The sequence below is a fragment of the Cotesia glomerata genome, linkage group LG7 (genome assembly GCF_020080835.1).
Source record: "Cotesia glomerata isolate CgM1 linkage group LG7, MPM_Cglom_v2.3, whole genome shotgun sequence".
NCBI lineage: Eukaryota > Metazoa > Arthropoda > Insecta > Hymenoptera > Braconidae > Cotesia > Cotesia glomerata.
The window spans coordinates 9,147,214-9,167,438 of record NC_058164.1 but is presented as its reverse complement, the minus strand read 5'-3'; the positions used below and the strand labels follow the sequence as shown (position 1 = coordinate 9,167,438).

The 20,225-nt window shown below is 31.8% G+C and overlaps 1 protein-coding gene and 1 long non-coding RNA gene across 11 annotated transcripts; one reads left to right on the top strand and one right to left on the bottom strand.

The window, feature by feature from the left end:
* Window positions 1–1,106: 1,106 nt before the first annotated feature.
* On the bottom strand, window positions 1,107–19,952 carry LOC123269563 (axin). 10 transcript variants are annotated; one of them, XM_044735388.1, is made up of 11 exons: window positions 19,840–19,952; window positions 19,374–19,775; window positions 18,678–19,156; window positions 7,671–7,838; window positions 6,095–6,461; window positions 5,551–5,982; window positions 5,137–5,331; window positions 4,120–4,766; window positions 3,126–3,436; window positions 2,695–3,050; window positions 1,107–2,603 (listed from the first exon to the last, which is right to left on the bottom strand). In XM_044735388.1, the coding sequence occupies exons 4-11, from the start codon at window positions 7,735–7,737 to the stop codon at window positions 2,477–2,479; spliced, it is 2,502 nt and encodes an 833-aa protein (XP_044591323.1). In that variant the 5' UTR covers window positions 7,738–7,838; window positions 18,678–19,156; window positions 19,374–19,775; window positions 19,840–19,952; the 3' UTR covers window positions 1,107–2,476. The 10 variants fall into 10 exon arrangements, with proteins under 10 accessions (XP_044591323.1, XP_044591326.1, XP_044591322.1 ...); XM_044735391.1 differs by having other exon boundaries at window positions 18,678–19,146; XM_044735387.1 differs by having other exon boundaries at window positions 18,678–19,775.
* On the top strand, window positions 7,529–9,303 carry LOC123269564. Its single transcript, XR_006510452.1, has 3 exons — window positions 7,529–7,704; window positions 7,786–7,935; window positions 8,011–9,303. It is a non-coding gene; the product is annotated as an uncharacterized LOC123269564 (long non-coding RNA).
* Window positions 19,953–20,225: the final 273 nt, after the last annotated feature.

The window sequence follows — 20,225 nt, the reverse complement described above, 5'->3', positions numbered from 1 at the left end:
AATAAAAAAAAAAATTTTCAGATATCTGCTGATTTCAGTATCATCTTAGTTCTCGTTTCATATCACTCAAAATATAAAAAATTTTCAACGTTTTTTAATTATATAATAAAAAAATTTATCTCTAATATAAATAATTTATAAATTTTAATATTATAAGTTTATCATTTTTGATAGTGACAATTTTTTCCTAATCATCATAAAATTTATGATTTTCATTTATTATAAAAAATTTTGCTACAAATTTATTATTTATCATTATAATTCTACCTAGCATAAAAAAAACTAGAAATAAAACTAATCGAAATAAAAAAAAAAAACATTTTTTTTAATAGTATATTAAATATTTTTTAATATATAATAAAATGTATTTAGAAACTCCCTTAAGACGTAAGGTAAATATCTAAATAATAAATTAATAACTAATTAAATTTATCAATATTACAAAAAGATTTTGTTTAATATTTATATATATATAATTTTCGTTTAGCATTTTTTAAGTAGAATTAATTCTGCAGAGCGAATAACAACACACATGTGGTGAAAATCGTTGCATCGTTATTATTTGTTTCCATTTCACATTAATTTACAGTAGTTAATATTAATGAGGACATTAAAAATAATCATAATAATATAATTATAAATGAAATTAGTTAGGTACAGGAACACATTCAATATTTACGATATTAACAAAAAGTTATCATTCTTTCATTTTTTTTAAACAGTTTACATTTAAGATAAAAAATGATTGAACAATAATCGTTGATAGTCAGATTATAAATTAATATTGACTTGTTTTTATTTAAAAATGCACATGTTTATATTTTAAATATAATTGCAGATCTGTCTATGGTTTTTATCGGAAGATAATGTTGGTAAATAAAAAAATACTAAGTAATAAAAACAATTGGAAGCTCGAAGAAAAAATAACTATAAAAAGTTGTTTTACATTTAAATAATTAAAAAAAAATACATAAGGATGTTTAATGAATAAATTACAAAATTAAACAAGCCTTAGGCCTTGATATAAATATTGTATCAGTGGGAATCTCATTAATTAACGAATATAAATAATCATCTGTTTATTTGAGCGGTTATGCAGTCAAATATTAATTTAAAACGAAGCAATAACTTCGTTGTGTCATTTATTTTGTTTATTTTAATTTCTTTATATAATCAATCTATACAAATGGAATCTTGGTAACGCAAAAAAAAATAAAATTAACCAAGATTTTAGAAATTCAGTAATTAATTAATAATTAATCGAAAATTACTTCACTTATAATTGTATTTCCACAATTAAAAAACAATTGGAAATAACATTTAGTAAAAAACACTCAATATATGTTCAATAATAAAATATCCATTAGGATATTATGTACTTTACAATCGGTAGTAGCACCAATTAATAATTGAATTGATCTCTTTCAGTTTTTCCTCAATTAACTTAACTGTAACGGTGCAGAATTTAAACAAAAAATTATACATTTAAATTACATAAAACTTACGTATAAAAAATTTTGTTCACTAATTAATAGTACGATAAAAAAATGATCAAGGAACCGTATGAATATATTTATATGTATAATGATGATAATAATAATAATAGCAATAATAATAATAATAATAATAATAATATTAATAAAAACTAAAAATTTAACTCGCGTCCGTAAGTAATTTTCTTAATTTTTTTACTAAGTCTTAGATCAATCTTATTACACTAAAAGGCACATTTTTTTTTTAATCGCACCTGATAAAACGTCGTTATGATTATTGACTATTCAATAATCTGTTCCCCAGGATGCCGCCCACACAATTATTGCGTTATCGTTTTATTCATTTCGTTAATTTGTTTCAATATATATATATGAATATATGTTACAAATGATATTTTTTTTTTTAAATGAAAGATTTTTTGTGGCACGATGAAACGCAAATTGCATTTGTCAATAATGAATATTACGTAAATTACGGATACTAACAATTTCATCTAATAATATAGTAAAAATAATTATAAACATAATAATAATGGAAATAATAAATATACAAAGTAATATACGTAATATTCATAAAAACTTATTGCCTATATCGCATTAATAAAATTTGTCTACTGAAGTATTAGTAGACTTTTATCATGACATCACTACGCAGGCTTTTTTTGTACATTTGGCCGGAAAAATCTATGGGAAGCCTCTGGAAGAGTTACACTGTTGTTTATATGAATACATAATTGACAATTAAAAATAATTAAAAAATATAACATAAACAATTAAAAATTATTTCAGTAACTAAAATTAAACTATACGATAATTTTGACTGGAACATTTAAATTGTTTCTTATCTTTTTTTGTTTATAAACAAAAAAATATATGTATATATATATATATATATATATATATATATATATATATATATATATATATATATATCTGTACAGTCGGAGAATAAATATTTTTATGATAATAAAGAATAACTTAAGTTATTCAAGTGCCTTAACTTGGGCCATTACTTTGCCTTCCCACAGCGGTAACACTTCGGAATCGTCTGTTATTTCTTCTTGTATTACCTTTGTATCCAGATCTTCACATTCTGTTTTAAAGAAATACCTACAAAATAATAAATACAACAATTAGTAAAATAAAAAATTATTAATTTAATGATGATTCAATGTAAGAAAAAAAAAATAATAATAATTACCGATAGCTTCCTTTTTTCGGCAAGAACTCTTTGAATCGCTTTAAAGTAACATTATGTCCTGGAATTTTAGTTCTATAAGGAACTGATTCGTCACAAAAATTGAACACTACAATGGTGAAATCTCCTACATCCTGACGGCTTTTACGTAAAGTGGATTGATTCGATGGATTTGGACCTTGTGGAGGTTGTGGTGGTTGGTGTTGTAAGCTACATGATGAATCATGAGATTGTCTATAGGCTGGTGCCATGCGACGATTGAATCCCACTGAACTTGAAGGCGGTGAGTACATACTACTCCCACCACGTGCTCTATCTTCCTCGAGTAATCGTCTTTTTGCCTCCTCCAGTTGCGTTGGCTAAGTAAATAATTCATAGTTAATACTTATGCTATAAATACAAAATAAATGTAAATTTAAATCAATAAGACATACAATGTGAGGTTGAGGAAGCAATGGCATTCCTGGATCACCCAGAAATGGTTGCGCACGGCCACCCCATTCTTCTCGGTTAGCTCTTTCCAGAGAGCCACTGCGTGAACCATATTTTTTACCATGTCTCATGTGTTTCAGTTCATTCTTCTTTTCTAATTGGTTACGCCACTGTGTTCGACAATCTTTACTAGCAGCAGGAACATCAATACTAGCACTGACAACACTAACACCACTGTCCGTCAATTCCGTCAACGATTTCTTAGTCGCTGATCTTCGAGACATATCAGATCTACGAAATCTTTGATCTTGACCTTTAAAAAAAATGATTAACATTTAATTACTAATTTTAAAGGCTCAAAACTTTGGATGAAAATTATTTAAAAATGGTTCCCATCTTTTTCTCTCCTTGCACTCTTAGAGGCAAAAAGTACTCTTTGTCGCACTTGCAACAGCAAAGCTCTTGCAGATTCATAAATTTTTCTTAAACAAATAAAAATTTCGAAAAAAAACACTGCTCAAAAAGAGATAGTTAACCTTCGGAGTACACTGGGGGTCATTTTAACCCTAGAATTTTTTTATTCTAAAATATTTCTCGAAAATAGGTTCGTTTTTAATTATTTTTTTCAACATTAAAAACTATTTAATTTAGAATAATAATGATTGTATTCAAACGAGCATTGTTTTACCTATCAAAAATATAATAACCTAAATTACGATAAAATGCATACTTCGTACTTCGAGGGTTAAATAACATATCGAGTAGCAGAGCATTTTTTCTAAAATTTTTTTTTGTTTAGGATTAATTCATGAACCTACAATACACTCAGAAAAATGATTTCTTTTTAAAAAAATAAGCAATGTGAGAATAAAAACTCGATTTGTTAAAAACTTTTAACAATTTTATTTCTTGTCACAACAATGCCCATTAAAAAAAAAAAAATTTCTTTCTCTCAGTGTAGCTAGGACCACCTCTTAAAATAAAATAAATGAATACCTTGAAGATAAAGATCTGGTTTATGAAGACAATCAGCAAACTCAGAAGGCACAGACTTTGATTTAGGCAAATGAGTAGTCGATGAACTTAATGAGCTAGCACCCGCGAAATCGCCCTCGGCAAAATCATGAATATTACCACTGTCAATGGAGAAGGTCGAGTAACCATCTTTGTCTTTACGTTGTTTGTGTGACCGTGAGTAATTGTGTCCGGCTGACTTTGGCGAAGCGATACCCGGCGACCTCGAGGGAGTTGGATCCGACCAGACACGCGAGACATGCTGGTCAAGAATATCCTGGTCATTATCGTCATCTATACTGAGTTTTTGACATAATGCGTCCGCTAATTTTCTGGTATCAGTATGCATACTAGGATCCGTTTCTTCAACCGACGAATCCTTCGACAAATTCTTAAGTTTTTCTTCATTATCAATCTGGCGTTTTAGCAATTCCAGTCTTGTAAAAAGCTCTTGAGCAAATCTCTCAGGATCAGGCGGCTTTGTAAGCTCCTTCGACGCACGATCTGTTCGCGGTATCATCGTATGGAGCAATGGATCTCGATTTAAACTTGCTGATTCCTTAATTGCTCTACTGTGTCTTAGGAACTGTTTTTTACTACTTTTAGGCCGTCCCGTTGACATCCCATCTCTACAAAAAAAAGTGACAATACAATTATTATAAATCAAATAGATTATAAATTATCATTTATCATCATTCACAATTAATGATTAATTTAAGATTGGGATATCAAGGAAACATTGACAATACTTGCCTGGTACTTTTGTCTTTGAAATCCCATTAAATATGACCAATTGTAATTTGTATTAATTAACAATAAATTTAATTATAAAAGTGCTAGGTAGTAAACTAAATTTGGTGATTGATAACAAAAACATGGCAGTCAAAAAAAAATAATTTTTTTTTTTTTTTTTTTTTTTTTTTCAGTCATTCAACAAAATTTAGGTTTTGCCAATAATAAGACCACCATGTAAAAGAATCATACTAATGTGTTACTTACACCATCGAATCGGTAATGGATAAATTGTCTGACTCGGTACGTGCATCACTGCTCAAACTTTGTAGCTCCGAGTCCTGCCTCGACACTGGATTGTATGACGAGTATTGAACACGTCCTTTTGTTGACATATGGTAGGGACTAGTTCCAGGTTGCAAGTATGTTCTATTTAAATGCCACACATAAATGCCAAACAAACTAATTAAAAAAAATTATAAATAACTAAAATAAATTATAAACTACGTTGGGATACGAAAAATTTTGCGGGAATGATAACAGTGACTAAAAAGGTTACAGTCACAAGTTAAAATAAAACTAATTGATTAATTTCTAAGCAAGCAGATACATAAAATATGAAGGGGTTATCAAGCAATCAAGCAAATTCGTGATTAATAAATAATAGGAATCTAGATTTACCCAGCATAAGCTTCTGGCTTAGGTCTCACATCCAAAGCCCTCGTTTTTTGGGTTGCCATCAATACGTCTTTGGTCAGTCTTAATTCACTGGGTGTATCACACGCAGAACGTGATATATGCTGTTGAATAGAATGATACTCGGTGTCCTCGTGAAGAGTTGGAAGCAAACTCGGGCCACATGACAATGAAATATCCCGGCTTGAGCTCGAACTGGGACAACCACCGGCTTGTTCTGGATTTTGGCAAGCTTGGACATACTGGAGGTACATATCCGATTGCAAAAAGTTCGGATATGACGTCCTTGCCATCAGATGCTCGGCCTCCAGCTGGGCATTATCAAAGATGTTTTCTTCGGGCCAGGTCTCTTTGAGACGCCGCTTCGTTTCTTTTTTAACATCTTCAGGTATTTCCAATTGCGCTTTAACAATATACCTGAAAAAGGAACAAAAATTACAATCAGATAAATTATTATAGGTAAAATTAGTCTTAAGTTAGAAAAAATAAATGGTTTGAGAATCTAGTTGAAGTTTTGGTGAATACTTACTTTCTGTAGATAGCTTTAACCAGTTGAGATGTTTTATCAGCATTCTGCGGCTCTTTGAGACCCACACAAGCCAACCAAAATTCCAGTGCATAAATATCATTCTGATTCCCCTCTTCAGTAACATAACTTCTAAATAAATGAAGCCCCTCTCGATCTAATAGCAATGATTGTATACTGCGTGCCCATCGCAGACATGCCGGAGGTGAGTTTGTCTCCATAATACCACAGGAACCCTCCGGCTCGAATCCAAGCGGCGCTGAAGCATCGCAAGATGACGTGGCCAGGTGACTACCTAGAGCTGAACGTCTAGGTGTCAGAGCCGGACTTTGCGAGTAATACCTGCCGACGTAGGACTCTGTCTCTTCTCCTATAATAACAAATCATTATTAGTTAATTTATTTTTTTTACAACTTTATTTTAAGCTGATTTTAATTCCCTAATACGTTTATTTGATAATTGCTTACTTCCACACTCAATTTTGTTTTTTTTTTTTTAAATTATCGACTTTTGTAATGTAAATAATTAAAATGAAAGTCACGTGACAATTTTTTGAATTTTATTCAACAAATAAATTAGTTCCAAGAAATTATTTTTAAAAAATTTAATTTTTTTTAGTTTCAACATGTAAATCTTTTTTCTTATTTTTTTGCCATAATTTATTTGTTCAAAAATTCGAAAAATGATCAAATATCTGCCAAGTTAATTTTCATATAATTAAATAATTTTTTCAGAACATTATTATACATACTTGTCATTTTTTATGCACCATAACCTCAATTACTGTCTAATGACATTTTACGTTTTCAACTATAAAAAATTGATAAAAATATTTCTTTTGTTTAGTTTTAACGGCAAATTTTCATTAAAAATTGTGATAATAAATAACAATTAATTTTATTTTTATTCTTTAAAAAAAAAAAAAATAGAAAAATTTATTTTTTATAAAATGTCATTCTGAAAATTGTATGAGGTTATTTTTGTAGATTTTTTTTTCAACTCACATAAAAACAATAAAAGAAAAATTTCAATATCAATTTTTTATGGTCTGTAAATCTTGAAAATTCACATAATATTACAAATATTTTCAATCTTGACCGCACCGGAATGTTCTAACCCTAGTTTCAACTGACAGCACACGAATGAAAAAAATAAAAACCACAATTATTTCCATTTTTTTTCTCCAATAAAATAATATGTTATTTTATTGGGATTATTAAATTTTTTAAAAATTAAAAATGAATAAAATTTTTAAAAACAATTTCAATTTTTTAAATAAAAAAAAATAAAAGAGGTTTTTTTCCGATCTAAAAGTAAACAATTACCAGTATTTAAATAAATTGTAACCTTTAATTCAATGACAACAAATTGAAATTGATAATAAATATTTTAATATATTTAAATAGCCGCGATAATTTAACAGCGCCACAAGTCGGTCAATTCAGTAACTAATCAACAGCTGGCATTGTTATTGTTTATGTCCTACAATTAACGAAAAAGAAAACAGTTAAATAATAACAAAACAAACTCAAATAAAAATAAACAATTAAAATAAAAAAAATATATAAAAAAAAATTACCGGGGACCGGTGGTCTAGGGGAATTCTCATTGAAGTAACGGGCTTCGTTCCGCCGAGATCTATTCATCCTATCTATCGTAGCTGTAAAGTGATATTTTTTTCTTATTTCTTTCAGCTAAACTATATTTCAATCCTCGCCGCTTCCTAGTGGACATGGCTAAACCAAATCTGCAATGATAAGTACAAAAAATGATATTAGTGGTAACCAACACAGTAGAGAAGGCCGCCGGCTCATGCCTGACCAAAGAGTGACTTTTTCTACTTGGTAAGAAAAAATTTCTAAAAAGTCAATTTTTAAAAAAACAAATGAATAATTTATGAATTTTATTGTTGCAAATAGGTTGTAAACGAGTTTATAATTGTTGTAAGTGGATTCAGAACAACAAAAGTCAGCCTAGTACTTGAAATGGTATCGATCCCTGATGCTGCGCAGGGCTGCGCAGCCTCCAGGTTTAGGCTTGTTCATCAACAAAAGACCATTGGACCGTGGAATATGAATTCAATGGGATATTATTATGATTCATAACTCCAATTAAAACGGCTTTAAGCATTTTGTAATAAAAAAACAAGCATACAGCCCATAGGGTGAACCCATATGCCCATGCGAGGGTTCACCAACCACGCTGCGCAGCCCAACCACGTCTTCAATAATTCCCATTGGTCTGGCTTGGTTTTATTGATTCTTTTTAAGAAATTCAAGCATAATCTATTGAATTGCTCGCGTAATATTCGGCCGAACAATAGATTAATATACAATGAAAAAAAAAATTTTTTAGCCGTCAAAAAATTCGGTTTCGCGGCTGATGAAGACTTCAGTTGCAGAAACTGTTGCCACTGGAAAATATACAAATTATTTAAATTTTTACGTAAATGTTTCAGATACAAGATGACAGAGAGCGACTAATATTATTATTTATATTAATATCCGAGATACTTGAGTAAAAGTTTTGCGGAATTGAAGGTGGATGAAAAGCATGTGGCATGCACGTGGAATAGCCAAGTGGGAGACTTTATGAGAGCAAAATATAATAGACGGGAAATATGATCCCGTGGATTATAAAGCAACAGACAAGTATAAAAGCTGTCATAATCAATCATTTTAGTTGGATGGATGGCTTGTACCTGAGACGAGGAGACCCGTAAACAAACGGCTACGTACCATGGTTATGATGAAGATGATGATGATGATGATGAACCGGAACCACCGAATTATTTTTATTGAAATAATTTTTTTTTTAACTTTATTCTATTATGCAAGACAGTTATAAGTGTAGGATGTTGTTTATTCAACGATTCAATCCGTACTATAAGTTCTATTGTTGAAGTAAGAATCACCAAACAGGCTGCGCAGGCTATCACCGCTAAGGTTCGAATTGGACTGCGCAGCGTCCTGACCAGGATTGAAAGCTAGACTTCTACAAGTCATATCGTGATTTTCAATAGAGGGATTTAACAATAGTGTTATATCGATCGATTAAATGCATAAAAAAAATTAAAAATATTTTTTTTTTCGCGAAAAAAAATTTTTTTTCGAAAAATTTTTTTTTCCAGAAACGGACGATTTCGATTGAGTTCCAAAGATTTTTGGTAAGGTTTTAATAGTTTTTCATTTAAGAAGTTAATAAATACATTTTTTAAGGTACTTAACAGTTACTTTGTTTAAATAAATAAATAATTTGATTAAACAATTTTTGGTAGTTCGAAAACAAATTTTTTTTTTTCGAATTTAAGAATATTTAATAAAAAAATTTTTTTATTCGCTTTTTTGTTAGTTAAATTATTTATTTATAATAAATTAGTTAAAAAATGTGTTTTTTGTGCAATAATTGAAATTTTTTTTATTACAAAGATTTTGAGAAAATGCCGTAAAAATTGCTTCTTAAAAAAAAAAGAGTGTTGAATTTAATAAATAGACAGAGTAATTTAATACTTGTGATTCATTTCAATTAAAAGACCTAACTTTGTTAGAAATAAAAATTAGAGATGTTTTTAATTAATGTCTTTTACTTATTAATTTATATTTGATTTTATAGAAAAAAAATTAGCAATTAAAAAAATTTATATTTTTTGTAAAAACCTAAATTTGTTAATAAATTAAAAAAATCTAATTTTTGACAAAATAGAATGGTTATTAGGTAGATTACGTTAGGAATCTAACTATTGTATTATTCTTCATGGTGGAATTTTCACCTGATTTTGCTATCATATATCATAATTAGTCAAGTAAGTTCCAAAAATATCATTGGTTAAAAAATGTATATATGTATGTATATATACGGGGTGTCCCAAAAGTCACGGACGCCATTGTAGCATCTGATGAAAACAATAATTCTGAGACGAAAAGTCCTTAGCCATTTTTCAATTAACAGCATAGATAATTAATTATTAATTAAAAATAACGTCTCTTTATTTGTTAGAGAGAGAGCGCCAGTGTCCAGTAAAGTATGTGCCAAACAAAGACACAACTAACTGTATGACTAACTAGTTTCTATAGCTAACGTAGTCACACATATTTACTTACACATTCACACGTGCAAGTGTCTTCGTTGGAACGCACTTGACTTGACACTAGCGCTCTCTCTCTAACGCATAAAAGGACGTTATTTTAATTAATAATTAATTATCTATGCGTCTGATTAAAAAATGGCTAAGGACTTTTCGTCTCAGAATTATTTTGTTTATTAGATGCTACAATGGCGTCCGTTACTTCTGGGACACTGTATATATATATATATATGTAATATAACCGAACTTGTCATCAAAATATCTGCAACAGTTTTCAACCGATCTTGATGAAACTTGGTACACATATGTGGGTAATTACCTTGAACGAGTTCGAAGATGAGCAAAATCGGTCAATTAGTTTAGAAATGGCGGCCATTTAAAATTTTCAAAATAGTGAAAATCACGTTTTCGGTTACTTCATTGATGTATAACTTTTGATTGAAAAGAAATAGCTAATTTTTAAAAAAATTCATGTGATAGCTCATGAAATTGCCTTTAATTTGATGCACATAACATTGACTTTTTTTCTTTGTTACCTTCGATGTTATAACTAAAATTAAATGTTTTTTATTAACTTAATTTTTTTACTTATTAATGATCAAAATATTCTGTGAATCTAGTAGACATAACGATTGTTCATTTATTATTAAAAAATCATACATAGATTTTGTTCATCTTCGAACTAGTCCAAGATAATTATCCAAATAGTAAATACACCAAGAAGACTTTTGCAGAACTTCTTTATTATAATTAATTTAAAAATTTAGTTTTCAATAAGTTATAATAGCGAAAATGAAGAGAATTTTATATCAAATAAAATCTACCTTCCATTTCGGGTGAGGCCGAATGGCACTTTATTAAATTAAGATAAACATACTTTATGTAAATAGTTACTTATTATTGATATATATAAATTGAAATCTGTTAATTGAATTGTAATAAAATAAGTCGTACAAAAAAGTATTAATGAACTATCAAAATTAATGATGTTTGAAACTGTTTGGTGATAAAATATTTACAAAGGTAATGGATATATTGGATTCGATTAAGTAATTATTTAATTATTGATGAATAGAAAAAAAGTAAATGTTGTTAAAAATTAGCTTAAAACACTCAAATGTAAAACAGTGTTTAAAAGTTAAAAGTAAGGGGTTTATAAACAGCGGAAAGACGTTAATAATTATCAAAAGAATAGTAAAAGAACACGTACTCTTCATTTAAAAGTGTAAATGTTTGGATAGAAGTGTACAGACAAAAAAGCTCAAGATGTGAAAAACTAAGTATCAACGGCATGTATACAAGAGATGAAAAAGAAAATAAAATAAGTTTGTAGAAGTGGTGGTCAAGAATACGTTAATGAAGCCTGAATTTACATACATGTTAACCTTTAAAATAAACAAATAAAAGTGTCAATTAACGAATGTATGAAAAAAATCATACTTAAACTCCATTTGACTCTGTTGTTATTATATTTATTTAAATCATGTGCTGAATCAAATTTACATGGCAAAAAAAATAAAAAAAATATTTTACAGATAGGATTGAATAAAAAGTTTGAGATAAAATGTTTATGTAAATGTGGATGAAAAAAATGGTAAGACGGTGATGAAATATGCATAAGATGCAACAGTTTACAGCAGCCAGCATAAGCAGCATCAGTCGGTTTATAGCTGGCTCTGACTATGAGTTTTATAAACCTCGGCTCGAGTGCGGTCGATAAGGCAAACTCGAGAGACTCGAGTCGAAAGTAAAGAAGAGAGCAAGCCACCAAAATCACACAGGATCACAACATCTCAAACATCCCCTGCTACATCGACGTGACACCTTTCTCTCCACTACTGTACCATCAAATGTCAAACATCATAAATTATTTGCGGATCAATCTATAACCATTTATTTTCTTTTTCTATTTTATCTATTGCTTCGCATCTTTTTCTTTTCTTCCAACAAATATAACAAAATATCTAATCGGTATTTTTAAGGATTATTTACTCCAAATTTGGAAAAAAAAATCTTGAATTTTTTTTTTCAATTCTGACAAAAAAAATTTTATTTTTTAATTTTTTGTAAAAAACTCAATTAAAATAATTATACTCAAAATTTTGATAAAAAATTATTTTTACTAATTTTTCATCACAATATTAACAAAACATTAATTGTAAAAATAAAATTTATTTTCAAAGTAAAGTTAAAAAAAAATTTACTCCAAAATTTTTCTAAAACGCATGACTTAGAAATTTAAATAAAAAAATAATACTTTTAAATTTCGGTAACGTTTGTTTCAACAAAGTGATGTAATTGAAACAGAAAATTAAAAATAAAAATAAAATAAATGGTATTATTTATATTTTGACATCTAAAAGCAAGAAAACTAGCAGAGTGGTCTAGTCCATTTTAAAGAACTAAGAGACCCTGTGGTTAGCGTTAAATTTTTTGACACTACGGTTTAAAACTCAAAAGGTTAACGACTGAGCCTACAAGCAAATACCTACAAGTCGAAGTTTAAAAAATTTACCTGGGAAAATACTACCAAAGGGATTTACTCCATCCGTTATAATTAAGAAACCCAAAGGAAAAGTAAATAAAAATAACAACTGAAAAAATGGATAATAATAATGAAATTTGACGTTTGAATTCAGCGGTGGGCGATTACGAGCTGAGATAAAAACCTAATCTCGTTACTAGTTATTTCAGATACATTAGCAGTTGGAGTAAAATAAATAAATAAACAAGTAATAAAGGCTAAATATCTGGCGGATGATTTCAACATCATTTAAAGCCGGACAAAAACAATGATCTTTGTAAAAGTCGGGCCGTTTGGTTCTGATGGTCTGGATCTTTCAGCTTGTCCAGCATTCTTTTATCGCACTACCAGTTTTTCAGAAGAATCTTTCCACTCTTAAAAATATATATACATGTATATATAAACTATGTAGTACATATAGATATATATTATATAGTATACTACCACGCAGCTTGGCTTTTTCTTTTCAGACTCACTTGATTCTTTTTTCCTTTTCCTTTCCTTTTTCTCTCAGTTAGTTTTTTTTCTTTAACTTACAATCGCGTCGGCAACTGCATCATGACGTTCCAGCAAAGCCCGCACGATGATAAACGACGGGGTCGCGCCAGTAAAGAGTACATTTTGAAGACGTTTATCGTAATTTGTGTATGGGTAAAAAAAAGACCAAGAAAAAAAAGATAGTAGTGAAATCGCTCGAGTGAGGGAAGCCAACGCCGGCTGGAGAGAAAGAATAAGAATAAAAATACATAAAAAAACAGCAAGAGAAGGAGAACTGCAACGCGCCAGGTAACTGCGCTCCAGCAGCGCGGTGTCAGTGAAAACGAGTAGTAGAGACCTCGGCTCAAAAAAATATAATAAAATAAGAATAAGAATAAAAGAAACTAAAAATAAATATCTGAACCACCAATTTTACTAGTGAATTTTCCAAAGATCAAAACAATGCCGCCTGAAAGATAAATTCCTTTTTTCCTATTTACTATTTATTTTTATTCCAAGGCTAAGATTTATTTTTATATTTACAGTACTGCTAAGTAAGTTTTATAGAACCGACCGGTGATTTCTATTGGAAAATTTTTCAATTATGAAATGTTTTTTCATTTTTAATTACAAAAAAAAAAAAAACTATTTCTTCTTCCCTTTTTTTTTCGTTTTTGTTTTTATAAAAACGTATTTAAAATGATCCGCAATCTGCAATAGCGTAATTTCCCTTTGGAAAATTTGTTAAAAGCTTAAGAGAGAGACTGGATTTGAAATAAAAATAAGCGAGAGGGCTCGAGATTACGAGTGAAGAGAGAGAAACAGCAAACGGCAAACGGCAAACGGCAATGGCTCTTGCTCCGGCGGCGGCGGCATCGCTTGATGTTTGCCGGGCCCGTAATTACAGGTTTTCGGAACGCCTCGCTTGGTCAAGCTCCGAAGCCGTTCAACAGAAGAGAAATGAAAGAGTAAGAGGGACTAAAAGAGAGAAAATGAGATAGACGTACAGTGTAGTGTATAAGAGCCTGCCAGAGGCTGGCAACCTTTACAACAGTCTGTCCGACCGTCTCTACCGTCTATACCGGGTGTCAGACAACCAACTTTAACTAAAAATCATTTCTCATTTTATCCATATAATACTTTATCCTCCAATATGTTATATATCCTGAGTTCCTCAGCTGAGACTAGACATTTGTCACTAGATCTTTCGAAAATTCTCCACAGTATTACATTATATATATATATATATACATGTATTCATGCTTCCTTTATTTTCTATCGGCATAATGATGAAATACGTCCCATTGGTAATATTATCTACAATAAAATAATAATTAAAAAAAAATTTTTTTAAAAACACATTCATACATTCTAGATTATAGAGACACTCACGTTTAGATATATTTACATATACATATGTATATGCATAGAAATATAATACAAGCGGACGAATGACAAATGACAACGGGAAGAAATCCAAGACACTAATTATAATTTTAAGACCGTCAGTAAAGGGAAAAATACTATTGAGTCGTCAAACTAAGAGAGACAGACACAAAGTAATATCAGAGTTGTCGGGGTCGTGAGAGTGCAAAAGAGAAAGAATTAATACTTGCTCGTCTCTGTATATTTATTATATGTATATAGAATGGTATTGGTAGTACATATAGTGTACGATGATGTGATACGTGTGATATGCGTGTAGTGACTACACTCTACACTAATAAACTTACAGCGTATGTCTGTATGTGTAAAGTAAGGAAGAAAGGCAAGTTGCTTGGTTCCCTTTGATGTTTGCCGACATCGTCACCGGCTCTGCCACCTCTGCACGCGATCACCGCGTGTGTACTTAAATACAGCGCTTACAAAGTGGAAAAAAATCTAGTATAATTACCGAAGAATTTCTTGGATTAATAAATGGAAAAAATTTCAAATTAAATATAATATATGAAATATAATTAAAAATAATAGTATTAAATATAACATTTAAACTCCAAAGTTTACATGTTATATTTTATTTAATGACAAGGCATGCTATACTACGTACGTCTTTACTTGTCATTTTATTGGTTTTGTTTTTCTACAGTAGTGAGTTTACTCACAAGACGCTGCACGAGGTTTGTGACACTGACCGTCCTCGATTAGACGAAGAGGTCGGTGGGCCATTGGTGATGGGTACAAAAGGCCAAGTGCGACCTCAACTCCAACTAAACTAAACCGTACCGAATAGATTAGATGGAATACATATGTATTTGTCTATATGTATGTACATAGACTACATAATAATATATATCAAACGTTGAGTTTAGTTTGGAGCATAAGTTTGTTGGTAGTTTGGTAGTATAGTAAAAGAGCTGAGCTGAGCAGAGTGGTAATGTAATATATAAGAGGAGGAAAGAATAAGAAAAACATATATGGCCGAAGCTCGGGAACAAAGTGGCGTCGCGCCAAGCCCCAAGACCCCTCTCTGAGAGGAGCTCCACAAGCGGCCAAGGAGTCCCGGAGTGCCGGAGTGAGCTAGAGCGAGACAGCGGTAGACGGCTGAGGAGGACACAACAAAACTTCAAAGGACTCTTTGATGGTTTCCGCTGCTGGCATCGCGAGATCTTGATAAACCCGCATTATACGCCGCTAGTCTACTATCGTGCCGTCTCGTCTCGCGCCTCACTCGACTACCTCGCTTCCTCTCTCTCGCTCTTACCCAAGAGGTCCCTCAAACTCTAGCTCTCTTACTTACTCTCTACTCTCTGGCTCTCCTTCTCCCGTATATAGACTTCCTCTCTTCCTCTCTCCTCAGCTTGCTCGCCCTCGCGATATCATTTTCTCTCTCTTTCTCTCTCCCTTCCATTGGTACTCTTTCTTTCTTTTATTCAATCCTCCACTACGCTATTCCTCCTCATCGTATCGTATATATACTATACCAGTATATAGTATATAGTACGCCAGTGGTATTGTGAGGCTCGAATTATTTTTTAACTCCACCGCGGTCCAATTATAACCACTTATTTTTTTTCTCTTCCTACAAACGAATGAAAAATTTTTTATCGAAATTCAAATAAATATATCATTAAATAATTATTCTTAACGTATATATCTATAATTTTTTTATAAAACGAAAAAAAAAAAAAAAAATTCATCTATCCGGAAATTTTATTCGACGACATAACACGGGAATCAAGAATAAAAAAAAATAAAAATAATAGTCTTACTTTTACTTTTACGCTTCGGCTAAACTGCGTGTATACATATACATATTAATGTATAATATATAAATATTAAAGTGCCTGAGAGTATCACCTGATTAATGTTTCAGCAGTCGTAAAAGCCAAGCTTGATCTTCTCCCCATTTGAGCTCTTGAGCAGTTGTTTTGCCAAAGGGCTACGACAAAGAGTGTGGATAGGAGTCAAGTCGGCTTTTAGGTGAATCCCACGCTTACATTAGTGTGTATGGTACTTGTTTGTCTCAAACCGACGTTACGATAAAGGAGTTTAATATCCATACATATATGTAGAGAAGACGAGTATGTAGAGCTTATAGATACTTAGATTATATGAAGAGAGTAAGAGTATTTGCGAATAGAATGTAATAGGCCAAGTAGTAGTATACTAATCATAATTGATGAAACGTTTTCAACTAACCGTTTGACAAAATAGCCGGCATAACTGGCTGTGATGTTGTTGAGAAACATCATACAAGTCAAAGCGGCAGCTAAACCAAAAGCCAAAGACACTAGACACGTTAACTGACTGGCATACTGCTGTGTCGTCCGTTCCTCATATCATACTAACATAATTAATACATCCATCGCATACAATTGTAGTATGTACCATAATATGTACTGGCATAAGCCACAAGGCTTTATAGGTGCATATCAGTACATCAAATTGTCTACTCAACATAAATAGATAGGATTACGGTGGAATTATACACGGGGTATCTATGAAATTACCATCAGCAGAACCAAAATTCCAAATCCTGTGCTTAGCTATTCATTAGTTTATAACGGATTTACGTTAATCATCAGTCAGCTGGTCACGTTCTATCGATACATCTACAATACATTGTTTCTATATTCTATGTGATACAAAGATATATAGATGTGGATTGAATTGTACCGATAGTACGTGTGGTGTAGTATAGTGTAGTGTAGCATTCAACTGGCACACTTGAAGCTCTTTCATGTCCCCGCCAATCCGTTTCCGCTATTTCCGCCCTCTCTTCCTTCTCTACCCTCTTCATACCACGTGCTCGAGTGTACAACAGAATGTTCGACAGTCGACACATCATTCTCTATTCTCAATCTGTCCATCTCTTTCTCGAATTCATTCACCAACTGTCCACAAAAATTATAATCCTCGTAAAAATTTTCTCCGCTTTTAAATCTACCGGATTAGTTTTTCATGACCAGACCAGACTGGTGACTTGTTCTGTTCTTTTTATCCTATATTATTTTCTATACGCCCATACACAACTAAAAAAATATTAAAAATATAAATATACCAACATAACACCATATCTACCGAGGATCATATCTGTATAAAAATACATGTACGCTCTGCAATATGTATTATACATGTAAAAAAAAATACCATCCGTACATTTAGAAATTCATCCCTCTACATACATAGTCATAACTAGTCCCAACTACTCCCGAGGGTAAAATTCTCCGAGCTCGGATATTTCTGAAAGTGTTTGACTTTCGTAGAATTCAAAAAGAATAGGAGATAGGCGGCGTGCGATAGAGCAACAGAGACCCTGAAAAAGAAAAAAGGAAAAAAGTATTCTTATGTATACATTTTAAGTTGGAATATTTGATATGTAACTGGTGGAGTGAAAAGAAAGCTCTCACGCTGGGACGTTTTGTAGGTTGGTGGCTGTGCTGCTGATGGCAAACCACTAGTTTCTATATAGAATAATATATTGAAAAAGAACACACACGTTAATATATTACCCGGTACCTATGAACATATTTAAATTTATATTCATATATACATATAACATACGTAATATATGTATGTGTGTATATTACTGGAGACTGGAGTACGATTTTGTGTGTATGTTACAAAGCGCACACGCATGAGAGTACACGCGGATAGAGTATCACCACACAGAGTATCCTCTCTCAGAGTGTGTAAGTGAGAATTAGACGTGGATAAAGTGAGAAGATTACTACTACGACTTTGTACGGCGACGGCGATGATCATCATGTGAAGTGGATACAGGCAACCAAAGGATGGAAGCTCATCATAGCAACAGAACGGTCTACGTTGAGCGAGTAATGGCCGCTAACCAAAAAAACTCAAACCAAAATCAAAATAATAATTTACCTAAACAAATTTAAATAATTATAATTATATGCAATAATTAAAATCCAAGTTATTTGGATAGTAATTAAACAAAACAAAACAAAAATAAATTAATAATCATGGAGTAGCAGTAACAATAACAATGTGCACTTGGCGAATATTTATAAGTGATGAAAAAAAAAAAGTGTAATCACCTGTCCGACGGCGAGGGCGATGTCTGTAAGGACTGATGGCACGCGGTGCTGGCGTCCGTGTTTAAGTAAAACGGGCGCCTCACCTCAACAATATTCGACGTTATTATTTTATTATCTTCGACGTCCGAGGCTGTTATCACCCCGATCACGGTTCTTCGGATATTCGTCTATCCAAGCTCATTTTTAAATTCACGTCTTAAACTTGAGACCGTGAACGTCAACTTCTTGTTGGATAGCAGTTGTTGTAACCAGAGGAGTAGTTAGGACGGCACGGGTTGCGCATGGCGCGTACCACGACGACGCGAATAAAAAACGCGACTCTCTGGCTCTACTCTCTTATATACACTCTTTTACGTACGAATGCGTTTGTCTGGTTAGCTCCTGGCAACGTCTGCTGCTGCTGTTTCTGATTCCCAGCCACTCCTGACTCCTGACTATTTTATGTACTCAAGTGTTTTAACCAACAAAACTACAACAGACTACATTTATAAACACAAATATATTTATAAATATTTATATATACTATATTCATATATATGTATATTTTTTTTCATAACCATATATCATCAATAAACACCACCAGTAACTACACTTTATCAATAATAATATATTGATAAATAAACAATTATCACTATTTAATAACAGAATATTAAAATAAAACAAAATAATAATATATAAAATATAAATTTAACGCACCACTGAAACGACGGAGCCAGTATCACAGTAGTAACAAACTCACAGTGATCCAACAACACATCACACTGTTGTACATCGTCGCCATCAACTGCTCGCACACTTCTCCCACTTCTTATACTTGTTTTTCGTCTTCGTCTGGCTGTTCCTTACTCTCCGTAAAACCCAGCTCTTGTCACTCGTTGTCTTTCTCAACTTCTTCTTCTTACTTATTCTTTCCTTCTACCATTCTTATTCTTTTTAAGTTGTTTCCTTCTTCGTCTCCGCCTCCACTCTGCCACCTAGGCACACCTAGCCTGAATCCGTGACTGTCCATGGGTGTACATGATTTGTCAGGCTGCTGCTGCTGCTGCCGCTCAAGCTCGTCTCCGTCTCTTACATTACTCTGCTTACCCTACTCTTACCCTGGAATTATACATATCTATACATCACTACATACACATACAATTGCACATGCAAAATTACTTACTCGCTTGTCCCGTCCATCCATTTTCCATAAGACCTTCTCGCTCTGCAGTTCTTGAGTCTGCAACAGACCAATAAGTGGGAGAGAGAAAGAGAAAAATGAAAAGTTTCAAGATTGCCAACTTACTGCGCGCCCTCGTGACTATTTTTAAAAGCTCCCGCGCTTTTGTGTGTCTCGATTGCACCGGGGCCGGTACGGGGCCAATCAACCGGACTATCGCTTAGCTTTCAATTCATTTGTATCGAATAAACCTCAGAAATAATACTTTTATAATATATATAATAAATGATTTGTATATATAATAGAGGTTGTAATAATAGGAACATACAATTGACGGCTTACAAGCCTTTTTTTAAGTACTATTGAGATTAAGTGTTATTGCAACGATG

Excerpts from the sequence above, each read along its gene's own strand:
- LOC123269563 (XM_044735387.1), bottom strand. The coding sequence starts at position 7,737 with ATGAATAGATCTCGGCGGAACGAAGCCCGTTACTTCAATGAGAATTCC. Across the intron at positions 5,332-5,550 it reads AAGCCAGAAGCTTATGCTGG|TTTGTTTGGCATTTATGTGT; the intron begins GTAAATCTAGAT and ends TTTTTTAATTAG. Across the intron at positions 4,767-5,136 it reads TCCATTACCGATTCGATGGT|AGATGGGATGTCAACGGGAC; the intron begins GTAAGTAACACA and ends TTTTTTTTGTAG.